Here is a 24,906-nt window from a genome sequence, read left to right as displayed (position 1 = left end):
TGAGGAAGGAATCCCATCACTCTGCTCAGAGGCAAGTTGCAACGCTGATCAGCTGAGCGCCTGAGCAGCCGAGCTGTGACGCCTGTAAGAGATAGATGTCACCATTCCTCAAGTATGGACTCCTTCTTCAGAGCTCTCGGTTTTAGTTCTGCAAAGGTAAGATGTGCGAATAGTTATATTTCTACAGGCTACCAACAGTAACTTAAATCATACCAAGCTTACATGTACCGTAGGACGTTATAGGGATCTCGGTTGCGTCATGTTTATATCTGGTTCCTTTTTTTTTTTTTTTTCATTCCTAATTTTTATTTCGATATTCGGTTTTCGTGTGCTTCTGTTGGAAATGCCATATTTTGTAGTTATCTCCCCCTTCCGTCACTCCATCGCCACTACGGCAAAGCAAAGCATTTCCGACAAAGATCTGTCTATCTGTCTATTGCCCCTCAAGCCCGTACGGGGTGGCTACAAACAAATCGCCTCGACAAAGATGAGTACCGGTATCAAAAATGAAAATATGAAATACCATCAGAAAACTAGGAAACACTCATAGAAGGCATACCTTCGCCAGTGCCATTGCCATTTAAAAGGATGTAGATCCAAATCCATGGATATAGGATCTGGGTCTGCCCCAAAATTTACTCAATTTTTCCTTGGTCCTTGGCCTACCTCTCCACAAAATTTCATTGAAATTCATTGAGAACTTTTGGAGATATTGTACTGGATGCTCTGGATCCACCCCCCAATTTTAATAATTTCTTCCGTTGCTCATGGACCAACCTTCCACAAAATTTCATCAAAATCCTTTCATAACTATTTGAGTAATTCCGCATCCGGATCCATAGGTATAGGATCCGGATCTGCCTCAAAATTTAATCAATTCTTTCTTGGTCCATGGACTACCTTTCCACAAAATTTCATTGAAATTCACTGAGAACTTTTGGAGATATTGGGGATACTCTGGATCTGGATCCTCCCCCAAATTTAGTAATTTCTTCCCTGGCCCATGGCCTACCCATCCACAAAATTTTCATCAAAATCCATGAATAACTTTTTGAGTAATCCTCCTAACAGACAGACAAACAAGCCAACTCAGGGTAAAACATAACCTTCTTGGCAGAGGCAATAAACTGGTACATTACAGGAGGGTTACACACCGCTTCCCAAACTCTGCATGACTATCCTTCGGTGGTAGACTGCCACAGAACCCGACCTTGAGAGGCACGGCACTCAGACTTCCATGCCATAAGATGAACAAAACACCCCCATAATGACATACAGTAAAACCTCAATAAGTTGACCCTACAGAAGGTGGAATTTCTGGTAAGTCAAACTCTGACTGAGGTGTGATTTAGTGTTTATTCAAAGGGTTACATTTTAGTTTCATATATTCCAGGTGCTACATATTAGATTATTATATTCCAAATGTGTTACATTTTAGTTTGAGTGTAAAGTGAAGTAAGCAAGTGCAGAACTTTACATAATTAAGTGACTGTTGTGCCCCTTCACCTATGCAACCTCCTATCCTTGCCTAGCCTATGATGTGCACCAAATTGGATTTATTGTTTATTTTTATTGCTTTATAAATTATTCTTTAGTGTTAATACACAAGTAATCACATATGATATGCAACTGTTGTTGGGGGTGATATACCAGTAGTTTTTTTTTTGCAATTATTTCTGGTTAGTTACAATAATGATTTTGGTTTCAGTGATGTATGAGGGAAGGGGGGGTGAGCTGGGGGGAGGGTAGTCAAATGGTGGGTGACAGAGCGACTTGGAGGCGTTTTGTCTGCGGCCACCCTTTGCGGGATTGGGGCGTCGGGCTATAGATAGATAGATAGATATAGGACTGATTTAGGTATCATTTTTGTCCAAAGCCACTTTACTTGGAACAGTGAAGGAGATTATTTCTTTATACTGTCAGATACTTTATTGTTTAGTAAGCTTAGGTTAGATACCGTACTATGTAGTGAATGAGTTACAAACAGTATTCATTAATCTCAGATATGATTTATTTTTTACAGTAAATTAACACATCTTTTCCCCTCCTTGTGTCTGTGGGTGACTCTACACTGAGTGAGAAGCCAAATGGTTTCCTGTACACAAGGAAACTGTTTACTATGCTGGGTGGTAACCATAGAACCAGATAATGGCACCTGGTGGTGTAGTGGGTAATTAAGGCACTCCAGTCAGATTGAGCTTGTGCAGATTATATCCAAGGGATGGTTGGGGTTTATTGCTCACGTAATGCCACTCAGGGATGAGTGAGGCAGGTCACTATCTATCTGTAGCCTGACGCCCTAATCCCGCAAAGGGTGGCTGCAGACAAAACGCTGGTCACTCTCATCTTAAATGTCAGGACCAACTTGCCTGTCCCCGAGCTCCTACACTCCTCATGGGGCAACACAGGATTGGATGATGATTATGATAGTTGGAAAACTCAGTAAGTTGAACTACCCTAGAGCCCCGTATAGTTCAACTTATAAAGGGTTTACTGTATTCATTTTTCGGGGAGATGCCTTAGAGGAACCCTCCACCTCACTGATGAGAAATGAAAAAATGTAGTAGGCCTAGAACATTCTGAAAAAAAAAAAAACACACAGAGCCATGTTGATCTAAAGTTTAAAAATTCCCTTTGGAATGAATATTCTAATATTTGTTCATATAGGAGCATTTTCATTGTCATTTGAGAAGGACAGTGTGACAAGTATGGTAATGTGGTATTACAGGCAGCCAATTTCTGCGTTTTCCTATAATCAGGGAAGCTGGTGAAGGATGTCTTTATGCAGCGATACCAAAATAACCAACCAGAACTGTTCCTGGTTATGTGAATGCCCTATCCCATGAAAGGAAGATGGACTGGAGAAAAGCAACCAGCCAGCAGTTTACCGGGTTCACATCCGGATGAGCTGGTCACATCACCATCCAATAATCATTTTTTCTTTTTTCCCATTACCATGTAACGTGTTTAGTTCCAGCATTTCCGTTATGACACATTTTTTAGTATTGTTTAGAAAACAGGAGGAGGGGTTTGCTTTTCCAATTCCTTGCTCTTTCAGCAGATACATCAGTGTTAAAATAAGGTTAGGTTAAGTTTGGTTATGTATGTCAAGTTCAAATCACTTTAACATAAAAATGAAAGCTAATGGAGCTAGGAACAGATGAGAGCAGATTGAAGCAGAACATGGAAAAGTACTTTGATCCCTCAAGGGCCCTGGAAATGGGGGTGGGTGGGGGACCAGATGGGGTTTTGCCCCCCAGTTCTCGTCCTGAACTCATTACAGGTATTCTGTGCAGCATGAACATCAAGAAGTGTGGTACCGTATTTTGGAATACATATCTGTATGCTGCATTATGATAACATTTGCATGTTCATTCAATTTACAGTAGGCTACAGGCATATATATATATATATATATATATATATATATATATATATATATATATATATATATATACTGTATATATATTTGTATGTACGGTATATATGTCTATCTATCTATAGCCCGACGCCCTAATCCCACAAAGGGTGGCCACAGACAAAACGCCTCCAAGTCGCTCTGTCACCCATCATTTGACTACCCTCCCCCCAACTCACCCCCCCTCCCTCATATACCTCTCAACTCCATCCCTCCACCTCATCCTCGGTCTACCCCTCCCTCTCCCTCTCTCCACCTCACCTACATACACCCTCTTAGTCTTTCATTCTCCATATATATGTACAGTATATATTTTCTGTGTCTGCTTTCCTCTTTTTACTAATTCTCCTAGCCATCCAGTCACTTTTTATTACTCCTCTCTCCACTTCAGGTTGCTCTGCACTGGTGACAAGCCAAGTGGTGTCCTGTAACCTAGGAAGCTGTTGACAGTACTGGGTGGTAACCATATGACCAGATAATGGGGATGATGTGGATCCTATTATGGTGCCTCAGTTAACTGGGTTGAAAGACAAATTCGGCGTCCATATATGAACCAGACTTTCGCACCCTTCCCGTTGTGGTAAGGGAACATTGGTTCACTGCATGGGACAGCCCTGCAGGGGCAGTTGATTGCCTGTAGAAGGGTCTGCTCAGCCTTTTGGTTATATGGTTACCACCCAGCATTATAAGTGTTCTCATGGGTTACAGGAAACCTTTAGGCTTGTCACTCAGTGTTGAGCCACCTTAAGTGTAAAGAAGAAAAATAAAAAATTACAGGATAGGTGGTACAAACAGGGAGAGAGGAGGGTAGAGAGAGAAAAAGAATGTTGAAGGTAAAGGAAGAAGTGGGCAGTACTACAGCAAGTGAGTGGATGATGGTCACCACCAACAACCACTTTCCAGAGTGTGTATGCAGTACTGTACATATGCTGTAGCCTATTTGTGGGTTGTATTCTGGAAGTCCTCCTTAAACCATAAATCAGTAGTGTGTTCCATAATACTCTAGCTCTTTCTTTCATTTAGTACCTAGTTGTAAAAATGGAGTATGCAGCTAGAGCAAGTGTCCAGCTTAACCCCTAATGCGCAGCCATGAACAGTCGACCCCCCCCGGGTGGCGGGGTTGTATCGCGGTCTGAGTACCTGTAGGAAAATATTAGCCAAAAATCAGAGATTAACCCTAGAACATTATACTTGGTATGGCAGATAGTACTTACATTCAGCATTCTCCAGAGACAGGTGTTGAGCCTCCGTGGACTACCCAAGGACTTGTGGAGACTTGCAAAGTTGGGTAACCAAATCTTCACTTTCACACCTCCAGCAACCCGGTTTCCCCTCTACCACAGCCTCATTCTGTCACAGTAAACTTTATACTACAACGTACAGGTAGTTTGGAATCCGTGTTTGTACAATAAGCACTGAAAATAAGGCTAAAATCAACGAAGCATACGGCCGACATGCAGCGCGGCGGCGGTCTTCCCGTCAATCAACAAACATTTCCATTTTCACAGCTAAAAACATGTATACTACATTATTTTCAATCATATTACTTCCCAAAAGATCACCGCGGCGCGCTTTTTATTCTGCCTTACGCCCGTCACTTTATTCTTGTTCCTGTCGGCCGCTCGCACTGACTCGGAAGAGCTAGAACTCGCCATAATGTCACTTTGAAAGCCTGCGGTAAACTGACGCTAAACAGGGGCAAACCATGCGAAAAAAAGCTAGTGTTACAACTGGGGAAACAAGCGTTTCCTATTAGCATAAACTGCTTGTGAGAGGAGAGCGCAGATTTACAGTTCTGAGCAGTCAGAGCGCTGCCATGTATCACAGCCAGGCTGGCCAGGCCGTGGGGGGGGGGTGGGGGGAAAAACACGATACTTGGCAACAATGGAGGTCAGTAGTACAAAGGTAAAGTATGCTAATTGTAGCTAAAGGGTGGTGGTACTGATAGACAATACCAGCTGGAACGTCCTTGCCCGCGTTTATTCAAAATTAACTCGAATCGCAAACGCGACGCTCCTCTGTTATGTCCTTTTTGGTGAGCGTCGCAAACGCGACGATCCGCGTTTAAGGGGTTAAGGAAGATGGATGTCCCTGCCCTGCATTGTCCCGGTGTAACAGGCCGTTCTATACCCTCAGGCCAGTTTATATCATGGGTATAAAATGGCCTAGACCAGAAAATAACCTGGGGTATATTTCAGCTTAGGCTATTTTAACCCCTCTTAGGCCAAAATATATCCCCCTTTTCAATAAATACTAATAAAAATTACAAGTAAAATATAAATGAAATTTTTAAATGGAATCCTGTTTGAAGTTATGTGGAAGTTGTAAGTTTGTTAATTACATGATAGCCTCAGAGGCAAAGTACGGTACAGTACATACCATTGTTTTTGCATAATTTTTGCCCTACTCTAGTTTGCTATATAGTATGCAATGTTTTTTTTGTGTAATTCATAATGTCATGCATATATTTTTTGAGAAATAAATAAACAAATGAAATATTGCGTATATTTTATTATTATGTGAAACCAAGAAGGGTAGGGGTATATTCTGGCCTAGACCATATTATACGTGGGATATAATCTGGCCTAGTGGGAGTTAAAATAGCCTCATGTAAAATATACCCCTGGGCATAAACTGGCCTAGGGGGGGTTAATAGCCTAAGCTGAAATATACCCCGGCGTATATTCTGGCCTAGGCCATTTTACACCTGGGGTATAAACTGGCCTAAGGTACTTTATACCCAGGTATATTCTGGCGGGGGGTTAGGCTGGCCTGCAATACCGTGTCACCCTTAGGCAAGGTGTAGCGCCTGTTAATCTGACAAAAAGGTTGTGGGTGGAAAATTACCATCGATCTGGGTGGCGCCTACATGGGAACGTAGTAACTAACCTTGCACAATATTTTGTGGTACTCCCAGACAGGGAATTCAACCACATTTACCAAGTTTGGTAGTCAAAGTCTGGGCTGAGTCTAATACTCGTACATATCTCGTATATGTGGCTCTTTGTACTGCGAGATTGCCTTCTTCAATTTCACTGCGCCTTGACATGTGAGAAGACCTTGTTCTGACCATGGTGAGATACTGTCAATATCAGGAAGGTGGTTGCTTGCTCGTGGTCAATGGGTCTGCATGGCTGGACAGACTGGTGAAGAGCAACAGTATTGGAAACAGTAGAGCTTTAGTAAGCAGTTTGCAAAAGAGTAAAACAAAAGAGTAACAATGTGGATGTAAAGAGTTAACTTATATCCTCTCTGTACAAGTGTACCAGTATGAATACAGGTATTTCAATATGTAAATATAGTTATTATGAATTACTGTATTCAACAGTGACTGTGGTTCAAGTTTACAGATGTGCAGGTGGTACTGGACATGAGCACGTGTGCGTGCAAACACACACACACACACACACATTCAGTATACTGGTATTATCAGGAGGAAATAATATAAAAAAATAAAAGCAGTTTAAAATGAACCTTGCTATCAAGTTGTAATTAGCTAATTTGATTTATCTTAAGAAGTCTTCAGTAAAGAAATGTAATACCATATTTTCTCCTCCCCCCTCGTCAGGATGAGACAGAAAGACGGTCTGACATTCCTGAAGGTAAGATGTTTAACAGCACCTAAATTATGTTATATCTAATAGATATTCAGTAATGATTTCATAATTAATTGTGGTGTAATATGTACTGTATTGGCAATTTAAGTTTTTAATTACAGTATACAGTAATAATATACCATGCCTATTCTAGTAGTTTATAAAAAGATCCTGTATCAAGTAATCATTGGTATGAGATGTAGCACTTATTTATGGTACTGTACTATAATGTATTGCCATTGATTGGAAATAAGAATATTAAAGTTTTTGTGATGAGTTAGTGGATTTGGCCTACTTTATTGGGCACTGAACACTATTGGTACTGTAGTTTCTACTTCTCTGTCATCTTTTTTCTTTTGTTTTTCATACAAAGTGATACTTGTAGGGCTATATAAGTCTGTTAAAATATGGTACAACGTAAGTCATCATTGTCATCCTCGTTAATGACCTGATATACAGTCGGGTTACATCAAGTAAGAACTGATAGATTATAAATCTGTCAATTCAGCATGAATTCAGTGGGTATACACTGAGGGTCAAGGGCCTTAGTCACCTAATGATGGCTGTCCACACTGCTCGATCTCTGGCAGCCTCCCTGTTCAGTTCCTGATCCTTGAGGTCACTCGATGACCTCATCCCAAGTCGTTTTCGGTGTGCCTCTCACAGCCCTACCACTGACATTCACACTTCTCACCATCCACACCCAATTGTTTTCCATCATCCTCTTAACATGCCCAGACCATCTCCGTCTACCCCACCTTATCATAACACCAATACATTCCAGTCCCAACCATCCTTGTAACTTTTCAGTCGTAGAGTTGAGGGGAAGAATGGGACTGGAATGTATTGTTATAAAAAAAAAATAAATAAATAAATAAAGAGCTGTATCCATCACTCCTCCAGGTTCAAAAAGTCTCTCCTAAGCTTAAACTCATTGTGTAGTAATTGCAAGAGTAAAAGTACCAGTGATAAGAAAAAATGTCATTGTAGTGAAAGAGCTAAAGAAGGTTAAGCCATCACGTCTGGGGGTTGTTTTCACCACGCAAACCACCAGCAAGTGTTTTTCTTAAAAATCACTGTTATTTAAACCATAATTTCTCAGCTAAATGTATGATATAAAATTATGGTTTAATATAATATTATAATTTAATGCAGTAATCATAATAATACAATAACAATAATGCTACAGAACACTAGATCATGTATACATGCCACCCGGACGTCCCCAGGTCGTCATGTATACATGCCACCCGGACGTCCCCAGGTCATCATGTATACATGCCACCCGGACGGGATGGGTTAAGCAATCAGCAAGTATTCAGCAAAGAACTAGATAAATGTTTCTGATGATTTCCTGTAAAGGTGGTTGGACTGACTTAAGTGTTGCCCATGAAATGTGTGAGTATGTGATGCTAACCCACATACATGTATGGGGAGTGAGGTGTATTTGTATTTACCTAGATGTGGTAAACAGGAAATGAGCTATGTTCGTGGGGTCCCATCTCCTTGTCTCAACCAGTCAAACATTGCTTTAAACTCGCTGTGTGTGTGTGTGTGTGTGTGTGTGTGGTATGTATATGACCCACTCTTCTCCAGTAAGTTCATTGTATAGTTTATATATTTGGTATTGTAATCTTTGCAGACAATGGGTACTGTTTGTCTGGGTATGTGATACCAGTGGAGATCATTCTTCACATCCTGTATCATGTGCCAGCCAGTGACCTGATTAAGTCTGGTGTTGTCGTCTGCAAATACTGGCACCATCTCCTCTCACAACACCACTTCTGGTTTGTAAAGTAAGATATTGCCCCAGATTCGTATTGATTGACCCCTTCAGTCCCTTGTCTTGCATTGTTGATGTATGAGGTAGGAGATGGATGGTAATGGGGATATCACGTAAGTGTCTGAAGGAAAGTTTGCCTGCGAATGGGTAATGTTGTTAAGGATCACGACTCGACCCGTGCGCTGCTTAGGTAAAGCTCAGCAGGCTCAGGCCAGGATTGTTGGGATTGTTGTCCCTGAAGCCAGGGATATTGTTTGCCTTAGGAAACAATACATTTCCTCTTCAGTACCTTTCCTCTTCTCTGTTGAGTTTGACTGTACTTACATACAGTACACTCCTGGGTTAACTGCTTATGTGGTTTCATCTAATCTGCTCAGTGCTTCATGCGATAAAGTAAAATACAGTATATAATATATATATATATATATATATATTTACAGTATATTATCATCATCATCATCATCCGCACCTCCTTTCCCATCGTAGGTCAGGGTGAGGAGTAGCAATGTCCAGACAGCCCAAGTTTGCCCGGTCTAATGGGCCACGTTTCCATTCACTCATCATTCAACACTCCGGAATCCTGGCTCTACCTGATGCACCAAAAACTTTCACCACATTCTGTAGCTTCACAGAAACATATCTGATAGAGTCATTTCAAACGCTGTTGCGTTAAAAGGGGTGCCACATCCTTGATTATGCACTTCTCACAACATTTATCCAACCAGCTCGATCTCATGTCATTCGCCTAGCCTAACCAACTTCCATACCTCTCTTCCTCACACACTCATCTAACATATCCCTCTACCTTCTCCTTGGCCTACCTTGCCTCCTCCCTCACTCATATTCACTCAGATATACCTTTTCACCACTCTGTTGTCATCCATTCTCTCCACATGACCCTACCATTTCAGTACACTCTTCAATTCTGGTGTCCACAGACTTCTTTACTCTGCATCTTTCACAAATCACATTATTTTGTGTCCTATCCACTCTCTGTACTCCACATACATTCCTCAGCAGTCCCATCTCCACAGCACTCACTCCTGACTCTTCGTTTTCATGCCACACCATAGTCGTACATCCATGTGTTAAAGTTGGCACTAACGCTCCTTCATGTAAGTCTCGTGCAGCTGCAACACTCAAGCCTGTTTCTTATCAAGGCCTTCATAGCACCAGCTATCTTCCTTCCTAGTGTCACTGTACTTTCCACTTCTTTTGCACATTTTCCTCTCTTTTCTATCACTGTACCCAGATATTTGAACTCTCTCACCAATTTCAGTCTCTCCATTCACTGTAACATCACACTGGGAGTCAGCTTCTCTCTCAGTAACCATCATTTTACTCTTCACTACATTTACACTCAAGGCACGATGCTCACAGACATCAGTAAAACTCTTCACTAGTCTACCAAGTTCTTGTCCGGTATTTGCAGGTAACACTGCAACATCAGCGTACATTAAATTTGAGATATTCCATCCATTGCCACTCACTACCAACGCCATCCCTCTCTCCATTATTTGTGTTTTTACTTCTCTCATTGTCTCATCCATATATATATTGAACAACCATGGGGACATCACACAACATTGTTGCACACCTACATTGTTCGTGAACCATTCACGTAGATGCCCATTTACCCTTACACATGCCTCACTACCATCATAAAAACTATTGACGGCACCTAGCAGCTTACCATCTATACCATACATGCACAAAAGCTTCCACTAACCATCTCTGTTTACTGTCGTATGCTTTTTCCAGATCCATAAATGCCATAAACACCTTATAGTCCTTCTCACAAGCCTTCAGTATCTGTCTCACAGCAAATATTTGATCCACATCGACCTCTCTACGAGCATTTAATCAATCAGGCCCCTTTCAGCACAATCCCTGTTCCCTCTGTACCGTGTACAGTATATTTATGTGCATCTTTGTGTTTGAAATATGGGTTACATATGCACAACCTTCTTTCCCGACACATATCCTTCAGGTACTTCCCATTATCATTTTCTCCAGGTATGCCATTACAGCTCAATATGTCATCCTCAGGACCAGTGCCTACACTTCCCTTCATATCACCCATATATATGTATACACACATTTCCTATTGTCAGTTGGCCGTCGAATGTGTTGTGAGGAGGAAACTTTTACTGTGTAGCATCATAAGTTTAAAGGGAAGTTTACTTTAGAATATAAGATGAGAGGACAGCTGTTGTAGGCTGATTGGTCTCTGCTAGTCAGCTCCTGCAAAGACAGGGACTGTAAAGGTCAGTCATTGAAACATGACCCTGAGCATAAGTAAACAGTTACAGATCTTTGGGACTGCACTAAACTCTACAGAGGAGAAGAAGCATCTATCAGCCATTTGAGGCATGAGGCACAGTGTAGTACGATAAGATCTGTACCCCGTTCCAATGAACTTGCACCTAGAAAAAGATTCTTTGGGCAAATGAGGCACTAGTGTGATGAAGGTGTTATACAGTACTACCATGGGAGAGATGTGGAGCCAGATGCCTTTTAGCTGGCCTTGCACAACTCAGCCAAGTGGGGAACTCAACCACATTTTCAGTCAGTTGAGGCTGAGACTGCTACACAAACAAAACTCTTTGACTGTACTGCAGTCTGTATCTTGGGGTAGGCTGGACTTGTTATTCATGGATGGCTGCTGTGCTAGGAGAAGGAAAACTCTGAATTCAAGTTTGAGACCAATAGTAAGGTTTGCAGTGGTGAGGGTATCAGGCAGTGCAGCCTGAGGCACTTTGCTGGTTATGCTCTTCCACTGGGATTCCATAACTGTGTGTGTGTGTGTGTGTGTGTGTGTGTGTGTGTGAGTGTGTATGTGTATGTGTGTGTGTGTCTGTGCTCGCATGCACATGCACATGTGTGTGTGCAGGCTTCACAACCATTTCCTTGAGGTCCAGCAGTTCTCTTTTATGCTACACACCTTTGCTTGTCACCACTTAAGTTGTAGTACTGTATATACTGTCTATATTGAATACACACAAGGGCTGTCTCATTTGTACGTAATGTTGATAAGTCTCACGTGAGATCAGTAATGACTGTTTTAATAGTCAGACATTTCCTGGTCCCAGCGTAGATTTGAACTTATGTCCTTTCAGGTAGCAGACCACTTCTCTAACCATTTGACCACCCCACACTCAACAGGCTGGAAGTTGATGGTACGAAACTGTCCGACTCTGCCAAAAATAAACTCTTAAACTTGTCTGATGAGAAGCAAATGATAAATCTCCTACAGCGAATCGCTAGTGGCAAATTACCCTTCAACAGAAACCTAATCCGTAACCCAAGTGGACAAGGTAAGACATTTACTTAGGAATTTATTTATTTTTTTTTTTCCCTAGCTGTTCACATGTGGTTTAATTAGAGTGCCTCAGTCAGTGTGATGGCTGTATATAGGTTCATCCCCCAAGAGTTCACTGGATTATATAAACACAGTATCTGTATCTGTCTAACTATCAGTCTATCTATCTTTCTGTCTATCTATGTATATGTGTATGTATATACCATTTGTGTGTATATATATATATATATATATATATATATATATATATATATATATATGTATATATATATATATATATATATATATATATATATATATATATATATATATATATATATATATATATATATATATATATATATATATATACTGTACATACATTATATACAAGTATACCCCGGTGTAATGATGCAGTTGGTTAGGTAAAAACCCATCGTTAGGCAGAGTATCGTTTATCGGGGTAGTTTTAACATGTAAAGTAAATGTGATGTACTTTTCAGCCTTGGGTTTTCCCCTAACCACGTCCAAAAACAAGTTTAAAGCCAATCTAAATGACCTAACAGCTGTAAAAAGAAGCTGGCTTAAGCCAAACACCTGTAAATAACTAACTAAAACCAACAAATAAAATCTGAAAATTCGTCAAATTTAAGTCTGGAAAAAAAAATCAAATTTAGTAAATTGTACCCCAAAATGACTATGTTCACCCCACCTATGACTAAAACACACTAATCTGAGTCTAAAAACTGTTTATAAATCAACTTAAACACACAATTTTAGTCTAAAATATTATCAAAATCAGGAAAAAAGTCAAAACCCATTATTAAACCAGGGTTTGGCCATTGTCAGGCGGGGTATGGTGGTATTTCTACCCCCATTGTTAAGCCGGGGTATTGCATATAGGGGCATCATATAAAGGAGTATAAAGAAAAGCAAACAGCAACAGACCTTATGGTCCTTTTGAATCTGCTTGTTACAAAGTAGACTATGACTACAAGATCTAATTCTACATGCTGAGAAATAAGGGTAGTAAAGCAAGAAGGCTTCCCCTGCCTCCAAACCTCCAGCTAAAACTGAAGAGAAACTGAGAAAAACCACCATGCAGCATGGAAAAACTGACATGGAAATTTTATAGGGAAGACTGAAAGAAAAAGTTGTATTCTGTAATACTTTATCCATAAACTACCAGTTTGAATAACCTGAAAGAGAAAGTAGTAAAGTAAAATGAATAATCAAATAATAAATAATGAAGGCTCGACATGTATGTGTACATTGAGTTAATGAGGTGACTGTAGACACAGATTGGAAATTGCACAGTGCACAGTGTGGATGTTCAGGGGTGGTGCAGCAGCATTGCCTGGCGCTTTTGAGGTAGATCAGGCCCCAGCTCTGTTCACTCCACTGAGACAAGGAACTTTCCCCTGCGGGACAAGTACACAAGTTTCCTCGTGAAGCAGTGACCCCTGGTACATTAAAAAAATCCCGATGGTGGTCACTTCACTAACAGGGACTCTCAGTGATCCACAGTCTATCACAGGTCGAAAGTAAGAGTTGTGACCATTAACTCAGGGCTATCTGTGCATATCCTAGTCAGTGCTTATACTATATTTGCATTTAATAAGTTGATCCAGGCTCTGAGAAAAATAAAAGTTTATATATACATGAGTGTTTTATTCTGGAATAAACACATTAAGCTGGGGGTTAGATGACAGATACTTATCCAAGCGACCTTTAAAGGTTAGTACTGTATCACAATTTACTACATTGGAGAGCAGTTTGTTCCATATATTTACATCCATCCATCCATCCATTATCCAGTCCTACTTTGCCCCATGAGGAGCATAGGAGCCCGGGGCTAGGCAAGTTGGTCCTGACATTTAATATGAGAGTGACCAGCCTCACTCATCCCTGAGTCGCATAACATGAGCTATAAACCTCAACCTTCCCTTGAATATAAACCTACACAGGTCAGTCTGACTGGAGCACCTTACTTACCCACTAAACCGTCAGGTGCCATAATTTGGTTATATGGTTACCACCCAGCATAGTAAATGGTTTCCTAGTGTACAGGAAACCATTTGGCGTGTCACTAAATGTAGAGTCACCCATTGGCAGAAGGAAGAGGAAAAAATGAAGGAAAGAAAGATAGAAGAGGGAGTGTAAGTTGCCCGTAATCAGAAGGAAGAGAAAAGAATGAAGAAAAAAAAGATGAAAGAGGAAGGAAGGAAGGAAGGAAGAGAGGAAAGAGGAGACACCCAAAGCAGCACTACATTGAGTAAGTGGATGATGAGCACCCCCACCTACCAAAGATTTAAATGATGAGTGAGTGGATTGTGAGCACCCCCACCTACCACTAATAAAGATTTAAATGGTAGTTTTTATTTTGCAAACTGAGTTCAACCATTGGAAGGTGCTTCATTGTGAAAATTGAACATTAGTTACCACAGATAGATAAACTTAATTTTGCAGATGAATTCAACCACTGGAAGGTGCGTCCTGGTGGAAATGGAGTGAAAATTGAGTGTCCGCCAGTGGGCAGTGAAGAAATCCCTGCTGAAGCTGGTCTGCTCACACAGCACTGCTTTGTCACCTCGTATAACACCAGCACCCGAAGTCAGGTCATTGAACTTCAAAAAAGGGGCTTCCATCCCTGGATTATTGATGTCCTGAAACCTGAAATTCACATCACTGAATGGTAAACAGGTGACCCCTTCAGTACGATAATATATTTAGAATTTTACTCTTGCCATCTCCAGGTTTTTTTTTTTTTTCAGCATATGATTGGATACAGTAATCCCTTGTTATCCGATAAGTAAAAATCTGGCTGAATAAAGACAAAATCCGTATTTTGTGACATTAACCAACAGTATGCCATGTGCTACACAGTGATAGTTGACAAAATCTTTTACAGTACTATAGTATGGTGAGTACAGCATACATTAGCTGTATGTTTTGCCGTAAAATACTGTAGTGTTTATTAGGAAGACTTTTTTTTTTTTCCTGTGTTGGTTATTTACACAGTATAGGACAGGTATAGGGTTTTGTAGGGACTATATCCCATGTAGGGGCAGTGAGTGGTGGTACAGCATTATCTGAAAAATGAATTACCTGTCATGGCTTTGGCTGAATTATAATGAATAAATTGGGGATTATTATAGTCTTTTCTGATTACTGGGCTTAATTATAGCCTACATTCTTATCTTCATTACAAGAGATATTCCTTGAGTTGAATGAAATTCCCTAGAGGTGGCAAGATGAAAACTTGTAAAGTGTCACTGGATTTGATGGGTGAGAAATAAGGGTAGGATGGTGGTGATAATGAATAATTATTATTTTCCAGAGTTCTGCTTTTTTTTTCTCTCTTTTTTTTTTTTTTAATATGATATCTAGTAGTTTCTTTCATTTTTTTTTTTTTTTTTTCTCTCCCCAAGAAAGTGTTTTCCAGTTAGTTGAACAGAGTGCTTCATCTGACAAGTTATATATCTGTTTTCATACAGGAGCCTAGCTTTTTTTTTTTTTTTTTTTTTTTTTTTTTTTTTAAAGAAGTCTCAATAGTAAGTTTATAATGTATTTTTTCTGTACTGTCATTATCTCTAGCTTGATTATGAACTGTTTAGTACCTTTATTAGAGCATGTAAAATGACAAACAATTAAGGATATGACAGTTCAGCTTCAGAAGAGTTTATGATTGTGGCTTATATTTTAGCAGAAATCAGTGAAAGTGTTAGCAGTAAGAGTTTCAGCTCGTTTCATTGAGGTGTACTTGCTTTTTAGCTCTTGAATTACTTAGTTGTCTAATGGTTAAAGTTCTTCAGAGAGATAATCATGCTTTATGTACAGTATTTGATATACAAGAGACGACTAGAGGTTTTTAAGCCGTGTATTGTGATCAGGAGGAGTAGGCTGGTCATCTATAGTACCGTTAAGGGTACTGGGTTACTTACACACCTCAGTGGGGGTAGTATAGGGTTGGCAGTTTATAAAGTCATTTTTTCTTCATTTCTGTTCACTTTCTATTACAAGGTGAATACAAGCTGTCAAGGGAAGTAGGCTGATCATCCACCCTTAAATGTACAGGATTGTGGTAACCTAGCCTTGGCCCCTTACACCTCAGGGAGGGTAATGTAGGATTAAATGTTTTAGTGTTCTTTTTACTACATTTTCTATTCATCTTGTATTTCAGGGTGAGTGCAAGGTTTGACTGCAACTCGCTAAGCAATTTTGTGGTCAAATTAGAAGGTGCCAAAAGTGGTGAGGAGGTGAGCATGGAATGGTCATCACTAGAAGGGGATGTTGTGCTTACTAAATGGTATAAGGTACGTCCTAGTCTACTCATGCTTTGATGTATGCACATAAAATGGTATGGATGTAACTTAACACTCCCAGCTATAACATTGTTGTCATCATTGTTGCTATCATTGTCATCACCAGGTGCTTGGGGTTAAAGGTTACTTCTGTCTATCTGTCTATTGCCAGACTCCTTAATCCTGTATGGGGTGGCCACAAATAAACCACTTCCATGTCACCCTGTCCCTTGCCATTTCACTGCCCTGCTCCCAGCTTACACCCCCCTCTCTCATATACCTCTCCACTCCATCCCTTCATCTCATCCTCAGCTTCCACCTCACTCACATACACTCTTCTTGTCAATCTCTAAACCTCCATCCTCTCCACATGGCCAAACCACCTCAGTGTGTTCCTCATAACGCTTCCTGTCACATCCACATCCACACCACAACGCTCCTTTATATCCTCATTCGTCAGCCTCTCTCTCCATGTGACTCCACAGGCACCTCTTAAATAACTCATTTCCACTGCTCTCATTCTTGACTTATGTCCTTCCAACAACGTTCAAGCTTCACTTCCACACATTCGAGTTGGTATCTAATACTGTCATGTAGTAACTTTTTCACTTCCCTGCTCACTTCCCTGTTTCGTATCACTGCTTTCAAGGAACCAGCAACCTTTCTTCCTTGTACCCTTTCAAGCACTTCACCCTCCAAACTTCCATCCTTACTCATCACACTCCCCAAGTACTTGAATGTACTCACATTTTCCATTTCCTCACCATCTAACCTCACTGTACATTCACTGACTTCACCTCTCTCAAAGACCATCATTTTACTCTTCCCTAACCTTTAGATTCCGTTTCTTACACACACTCCCAAACTCATCCACCAAGTCTTGCAGCTCCCCTTTGTCTTCACTCAACAACATAGTATCATCTGCAAACAACAGTACAGGGAGTTTCCAAACACTACCCTCTCTCACTAGGGCCACTCCAACATCCACTGCCCTACCTTGTATCTCTTTTATTACCCCATCCATGTACAGATTGAACAGCCATGGAGACATGACACATCCCTGTTTCAACCAAACCTTCAATGAGAAAAATTCACTCAGTTCAGCATCCACACACACTGCAACTTTAGCACCATCATACATACTCTTCACAGCATTCAACAACTTCCCATCTACTCCATATATTCTTAATACTTTCCACAATCCTTTTCTATCCACCCTGTCTTATGCTTTCTCCAAATCCATGAGGGCTGCATACAACTTCTTTCCCTTCCCTAGAAACATTTCCACTAAAGATCTAAGAATGAATATCTGATCTACACAACCTCTTCCCTTCCTATAACTCCCTGTTCTTCTCCAACTTGTAGGCATATGCAATATGCACCTTGGTATACCAGAAAGGTCAGACTTTAATAGGTTCCAGCTTCTCAAGGTTTTACTGTATACACTAGTTGAATTGCTGTTGTAATAAGGCGCTATTTATTACTCTACAGATTTGTGTTTGAAATTTCATCAACCAGATGCTCAGTTAGAATAAACTGAGAGTAAAATGCAGCAGTTCTTAATTTTAAGTAAGGGTGCCCCAGATTATTATAGTTTTTTCTGCACAGTTGATACTACAAATTATGGAAAATTGCCTAATCAGATAGGTAGTATTGGGACCTCATTTATGGTGTTGTACTGTACATTGGATAATTTTAATGATTAGTGTTAGGTATGTGTTGTCCAGTTGACTGGGCATTCTGATGATAGTTCTCCAACATTTTAGTTTCTGCCATTTTGAATCCTGCCCATCCTGTTTACTGGTAATGCACTAGGGTGCAAGGTTATCTGTACGATGGTGATGATGAACAGTTTCCAATATGTTCTTTTCAGATGGAGAAAATAGTAACAGAGTACCCTGAGGGACTAAAAAGAATCATCTTCATCAGTTCTGGCTGTGACCACCAGTTCTGGGCAGGGCACTATGGAGCCAAGACAGCAGGCTCGTCTGTGAAGCTTGTACTCTGACGACATATTCCATCTTGTCTCAAGTGTTTAGTGTGTAAGTATGCTTGTGTTAAGGATGTTTATTCTAACCTGAGTTGGGGAGGGCTGCCTTCCTGTGCTGGCAAAAAGATAACCAGGAGGGTCTGTGGCTCATACAAATGTCCCTCACATTCCTCCCAATCCCCCAACAGGAGGGTGGTGGATTGCAGAAGTACATGTTCAGCCTGCAACCCAATGGGTTCACATTCAGATGAACCAGGCACCACAAAAATGACTAAAACATAATGAGGACTGCATGTATTGTTTATAAGGTGCCCAGAAATGAAGGCTGACAATAACTGTAATGGCCTGAGAAAGTTGTCCAATTAGGGCCTAAACTTGTTTCTTCTTAATAAGCACAATTTCCATTTGTGTGTTTAATGCATTTGTAATGACAGCCAGTCCGTGTGGAAGAAAAAGCAGGAGTATATTTTCCTTCCCCTTTGTACAGTAGTTTGACATAAAAAAAAACTCTGTTGCATATTGGAACTTTTATTTCAATTCTGAGGGTGTAATTGAACTCCTTTATTTTTTCCTCCACTCCCAGGCAGCTGTATTTAATACAGACCGGTGGTAGTGATGGGACTGATTAAGGCCATACCAACCCTTCTAGTTTGAAGAATATCTCCTGAGCTTAGTAAAATCATATGGTGGTAAAAATAATAGAATATGAAATGTCATCAGAATGAAGTGGTTAAAGTTGACACATAAAGGGTATAATATAAAGGAAATGGAAGGCTATAATATAAAGCAACTGATCATATTTATTGCCATATTGTAAACTCTTTCTCTACAAGGGTTCTCCCCTAGGCTGGATATAGTTGTCCCTGGTAGTAATGAGAAAATATAAAAGATGTAATTTTCCTGAAGGGATTAATGACTGTTCCATTACTTTATTACACGAGGTTTACCTTAACCTTGTCAGTCCAGTGACCATTATATTTCTATTTTATTCCTGCTGTGGATGGTGGCGATGGCTGGTTATATGAATGTCTCCCCAGCTCAATTACTATCCTCTGATGAGGAGGATATTGACCTACAGGAGAGGACAGCTTGTGCCTGCAGTTCATTGGGTTCACTTTCAGGTGAGCCAGGGGTTGCAACTACTACTTCTATTGCTGCTGCCACCAGATAGTTTTATTCTTCTTAGAACAGATCTATAGTATAGAAGGCATTATGGTAGTGAAGGCTGGCCAATTCCTCCAGTCTCTCCAGAGCTGAATAAAATTGTATGGTGGTAGCAATAGTAGCTGAATAAAAGTTCATCATTGGTCTGAAATGGTTAAGCTGATTAACTCATCCTGTATTAGTAACGATGAAGTACCAGTAGGTATCATTGTGTAGAAGTGGTTAAAACAGATGATGGTGTTTATGTTAGGCCCTAAGGGCATACCATGATCCAGAGTGCATTCAGCATTGTGTTAACAATAGTAGCTAAATCCCCAGGCTCACCTGAATGAAACCCAGTGAACTGCAGGTTGAAATTGCACTCCCGCAGATCACAAACCTCGCTTTGGGGGTTAGAGTAGTAGTAGTAATCCCAGGCTCATCTGTATGTAAATCCAATAAACTGCAGGCATAAGTTACCTTTCTTCTGCAGTCTAGCATTCTCCTTTTGAACTGAGGAACATTTGTATGACCAGGCAGTTGAGTCATCTGATGTTATCAGTACCACCATGTGAAGATGTCTCTGTCCAGCAGTGGGGGTAGAGAAGTAATTGAGAGATGTTTGTATGATGAGACATTGCAGGTGACCAGGTATATTGGTGCCATCATGAGAAGGCATCCCTCTCCAACACTGGCAGTGAGGTACATACATATATACAGTACATACATCATCTAATCCTATGTTGTCCCATGAGGAGTGTAGGAGCCTGGGGCTAGGCAAGTTAGTCCTGACATTTAAGATGAGAGTGACTGGCCTCACTCATGCCTGAGTGGCATTAAGTGAGCAATAAACCCCAACAATCCCTTGGATATAAACCGACATGGGCTCAATCTGGTTGGAGCACCTTAATTACCTGCTAAACCATCAGGCGCCATAATTTGGTCATATGGTTACCACTGAGCATAGTAAATGGTTTCCTGGTGTAAAGAGGAAAAGAAGGACATACGAGGAAGGAAGGAAGAGAGGAAAGAGCAGCCACCCAAGGCAGCACTACATCAAGCGAGTGGATGGTGAGCGACCCCACCTGCAGTGAGGTAATGTAGGCAAATCTGCTGGTGGTAAATAATTGAGGGTTTGGTTGCTCCTTTGGGATCTGTATACTGTATCCTCCTTCACTTGTCGGAGAGCTTTATCCTTTTGCAGCCTTTTTGGTGTAGCTTAGTAGCAGAATAAGACAGTGGTACGACTCTTCATCCTTTCATAGCACTCGTAGTGACTAATTTCATCATCTGTTGTTCAGATATTGTTACAGTTCAAGGTTTATGATGGAGAGATGGCACTGTTGGACCAACTTAAAGCGGAAAGTGTATAGTTTGGCAAAATCATCATTGAGCAGATAGCAAAAAACGTTTTCATGGTACTGTAGAGCTTGAGCATTATAGTCTGGTGATGTGTTGTTTATAGTCCTCTTACCTTGACTTGGTCCATATTTTTGTCCTTTTGCAGCTTATTTCACATAGCTCTGTGGCAGAAGATAGAGCTACAGCACTACATGCTTTCCATAGCATTTCTTTGTAACTTGCACCATGTACAAGTGTCTGTTGCTCTAACTTGGTATTCATTGTGGATGGAGGGATGGGAATTTGAGGCCAAGTTAAAGTAAAAGGGTATAGTTTAATCGTGCTGTTTCCATATGATTTTATTCAACATAATGGAGACTTAATAAATGATTGAGGCTGGTCACTCTCATCTTAAATGTCAGGACCAACTGCCTAGCCCCGGGCTCCTACGCTCCTCATGGGGGTAGTGTTGGATTCAGTGAAGGATGGATGGAATAAACTAAAAGGGTTATGTAACCTTCAATAATCCCTTCGCTGCTAGAAGTCTTTTTGATGTTGAGTGAAATCATGTAGCAATATTCTGAATAAAATGAGATAAAGCTATATCTCATTGTATTAAAGGGATTGATGAGGACTTTGTAACTCCTTCAGAGTGAAAGGTCTTTAATAAACTGAATAAAATCATCTGCCTGTAGTGAGAATAAAATTATGTCCTTCAATCTGCGGTTGTAGCTTTAATATTATTGTTGGTGCTTCTTGTAGATTTTATTCATGTTAGGAATTTTTTTTTTTTTTTATCTGGAGGTTAGATGTGACTTTCTTTAACCCCGCCATTTCCAGAAGTCTCAGATTGAAGAAAAATTGTCTAGATAGCAAGATGAAGAGATTAAAGTGACACTGTTTCATTGGAGGAATTAGGAATGTGGCCATTAGTGTTAAGGAGTTGTATTGCACCCACCCATATTACAGAAATGTGATAATTAATTGAGATATGGTGCATACTTCTAGTCCTTTTCTTACTGATTTCTTCAAACTGTGGGGAAGGTCATGGTCAAGTGGTGAGAGAAGTTGGCTGCTGTGCAAAACAGCATGTCATAAAAATTTCAGGTAATAACATAACACCAGTCCTGAATGAGACAGCCCCTAGCATGTACAGTATCCAGTATGGACAGTGGGTACTAGTGCTGACGTGGTGACATATGAAAGTACGGAATGTAGGAGAGCTACTGGGCTTAGGGAATAGACTATCAAGCCAGTACCCAGGCCCCAATGCTGGACATGTTAGAGAATATTGATGAGTACCAGTAATATACTGTTGGTACTGTGTTTTTATGTTTTGGGTGAGAGATTTAAGTAATGAAGTATATGTTATACAACCAGTGTTTATACAGTGTGACTGTTATTGAAAGCTTTTATATATATATATATATATATATATATATATATGGAGCCTCTGTGGTACAGTGGTAGAGTGTGCGTTTCGCACGCTGGTGGACGAGGGTTCGCCTCCCGCCAGAGTTGTAAAAACTTTGGGAATCGTTCACCAAGCCACATGCTATTTTGGCGGACATAAGGGGTGCTGTGGTTGAACCAGTGTCGCATACTAGTATGCTTGCACCCAATCAGCTTAAGGCAGGCCGATTACACTTGGTTCACAGACTACACACGCATCCAAAGCCACTACAACACTACAGTTACACTTACAAGCACTTCTTACCCTACATACAGTCTCTACCAGACAGCCTAAGCCACTGGGTAGAGATACATTGGCTTGTGTCGTCCGTGCTTCGGTAGGGATAGGCCGGTCCTGCAGTGGACCACAACGGCTGATGATGATGATGATGATGATGGTGATATACTGTATATATATGTATAGACACACTAAATCCTCGTAAATTGCGTGTTTATAAATCATGGATTCGTAAATCACAGCTAAGTGGCTGTCAGACTGCTGGCACCCGTAAATCGCTGTTAAGTCACGAAAATCGCAGATCTAGGCACCGAAGTGGGCCTTTTCCAAGGAGAATCGTAAACCGCAGCATTCAATTTGAAAATCGCGACCCAACAACCAATCACCACCCGTCCCTGGTGGCAAGTGTGCATATTAATGCCGCCACGTTGTTGTTGTTCTTCCCACCAGTCCGCACACTACAGACCATCGCCGTGGAGTACGAGAGCTACCTGCCTTTTTTTGTGCACCTTCCCACCCGCCTCCTACCTTCCATGGCCTATCTCGAACCCCCGATGAAGCACTCTAAGCAGTATGGCATCAAGAAGCAGCCGCCGTTGTCGTACAGTCAATGTTTGGAGCTCATTTGTCGTGTTGAGAAGGGAGAGAAGCTTTCAAAGGTGGCGAAAGAGTTTGGGAAGAACAAGCGCTGAGAGGTTCTAAGCTCTTCCCAACACCATCCCACTCCATTCACTTAAGCAATATCATCATAGGATTAAGGTGAGATCCCTTAACATTGCTTATTTCTGTTAAATACATGCAATGAAGATTCCTAAATTTGTATGTTTTTGTTTGATGGTGCCTAGATAGGTGTAGGTAGGGTGCTGTGGGGGGTGGTTGGCCAAAGTCCAGACCCAAATTCATTTTTCATACAAGAGTTATTATTCGTAAACCACGGAATTTGTAAATTGAGGCAGTGGTCCAGATCCAAATTGCCGCGATTTACGAGGATTGAGTGTATATATACACTATATATATATATATATATATATATATATATATAAATTCTGGGATTTGTTATTCATGAGAGACATTTCACAATTGAAATGCTAGACTTTCATTTACAAAATAATCATTATATCATTGTTGAGATATATTTTACTTTAATGGAAGTTACAGTAGTGTAGTATGTTAAACAGTACAGTATAACATATTTGATCTGAGTGATATAGGTATTGTGATTATAATCTACATAGGATTCTGATTGTTCTTATGCTGTTTGATGAAACATTCTGTAACTTTGGTTATGTGTGTGTGTGAGAGAGAGAGGGAGAGAGTAAGGGAATTCAAGACCGTACCTCTGAACTCTGTATATTTTTCGGTGGTTGATGCACACCAATGTGTACTATGTATACTGTAGACAGTGCAGTGGTTCTTTGGTTAACATGCCATTTTTTATCATGTTTTTCATTAGTGGTGGATGTGAAATTGTGATTCACCCTTCATAAGCATGGTAAAAAACACCTAGCATATGGGTCATGTGATCTGAATCCCAGCTCGAGCCAAGCATGACGTTTCAGTTATGTGTTTTGTGTGTACAATACTATATTTATACTGTATTACAAGACAGCATATTTTTATAATACGTATGTGTTGCGAAGGTGTTCAGGGCAGTTTTAGTAGATTTAAGAGAAAATGGGCGATAGGTTTATATGCCAGTAGCAGGGAGGTGTTTCTAATAGTTTTCAGTACTTGCTTAATGTAACTTATGTTAATAAGGCAGCTCCCAAGAATAAGGTACAGTAGTTGCATTAACCAAGGGCCCACTGCATATGTAACAGTTATGAGGTAGAGTGCTGCTAAGTTTTATAGTGTATTAAGAAAGATTGCAAAATATTTCTAGTATCTATCTTGCCTAGCCCCGGGCTCCTACGCTCCTCATGGGGCAACATAGGATTGGATGATGGATGGATGGATGGACCTATCGATATATATATATATATATATATATATATGTATATGTATGTATGTATATATATATATATATATATATATATATATGCAGTATATAATTTAGTAAGCATATTTCTCTGGAAGTCATAAGTGTATGAATGGTGGATGATGAGTGAATTGATGTATGACCCATTTTACTGGGCACTGTTGATGCTTCTGCTTTATACTTTTTTATTTTTTATTTATTTTTATTTTTTTTTCTCCTTTTTGTATTGTATTTTATTTTTTGGAGAGGGGTTAAGGTGATAGTGCATTTACCATAATACGTCAGGACCAACTGCCTAGCCCCGGACTCGTACGCCCCTCATGGGGCAACGTAGGATTGGATGATGGATGGATGGATGGACT

General features: G+C 40.4%; 1 protein-coding gene across 1 annotated transcript; it reads left to right on the top strand.

Moving 5' to 3' along the window:
- The first annotated feature begins 14 nt into the window (after positions 1 to 14).
- On the top strand, positions 15 to 18,858 carry LOC145398611 (F-box only protein 6-like). The gene is made up of 7 exons (XM_080271419.1): positions 15 to 156; positions 6,987 to 7,020; positions 8,657 to 8,810; positions 11,963 to 12,114; positions 14,568 to 14,793; positions 16,282 to 16,414; positions 18,276 to 18,858. Exons 1-7 carry the CDS (start codon positions 115 to 117, stop codon positions 18,408 to 18,410), a joined length of 876 nt encoding a protein of 291 aa, XP_080127545.1. The 5' UTR covers positions 15 to 114; the 3' UTR covers positions 18,411 to 18,858.
- Positions 18,859 to 24,906: the final 6,048 nt, after the last annotated feature.

The sequence above is a fragment of the Coenobita brevimanus genome, chromosome 46 (assembly GCF_032717465.1).
Source record: "Coenobita brevimanus isolate Jiangsu-jjx chromosome 46, ASM3271746v2, whole genome shotgun sequence".
Classification (NCBI taxonomy): Eukaryota; Metazoa; Arthropoda; class Malacostraca; order Decapoda; family Coenobitidae; genus Coenobita; species Coenobita brevimanus.
This window is presented reverse-complemented; position numbering and strand designations above follow the sequence as displayed.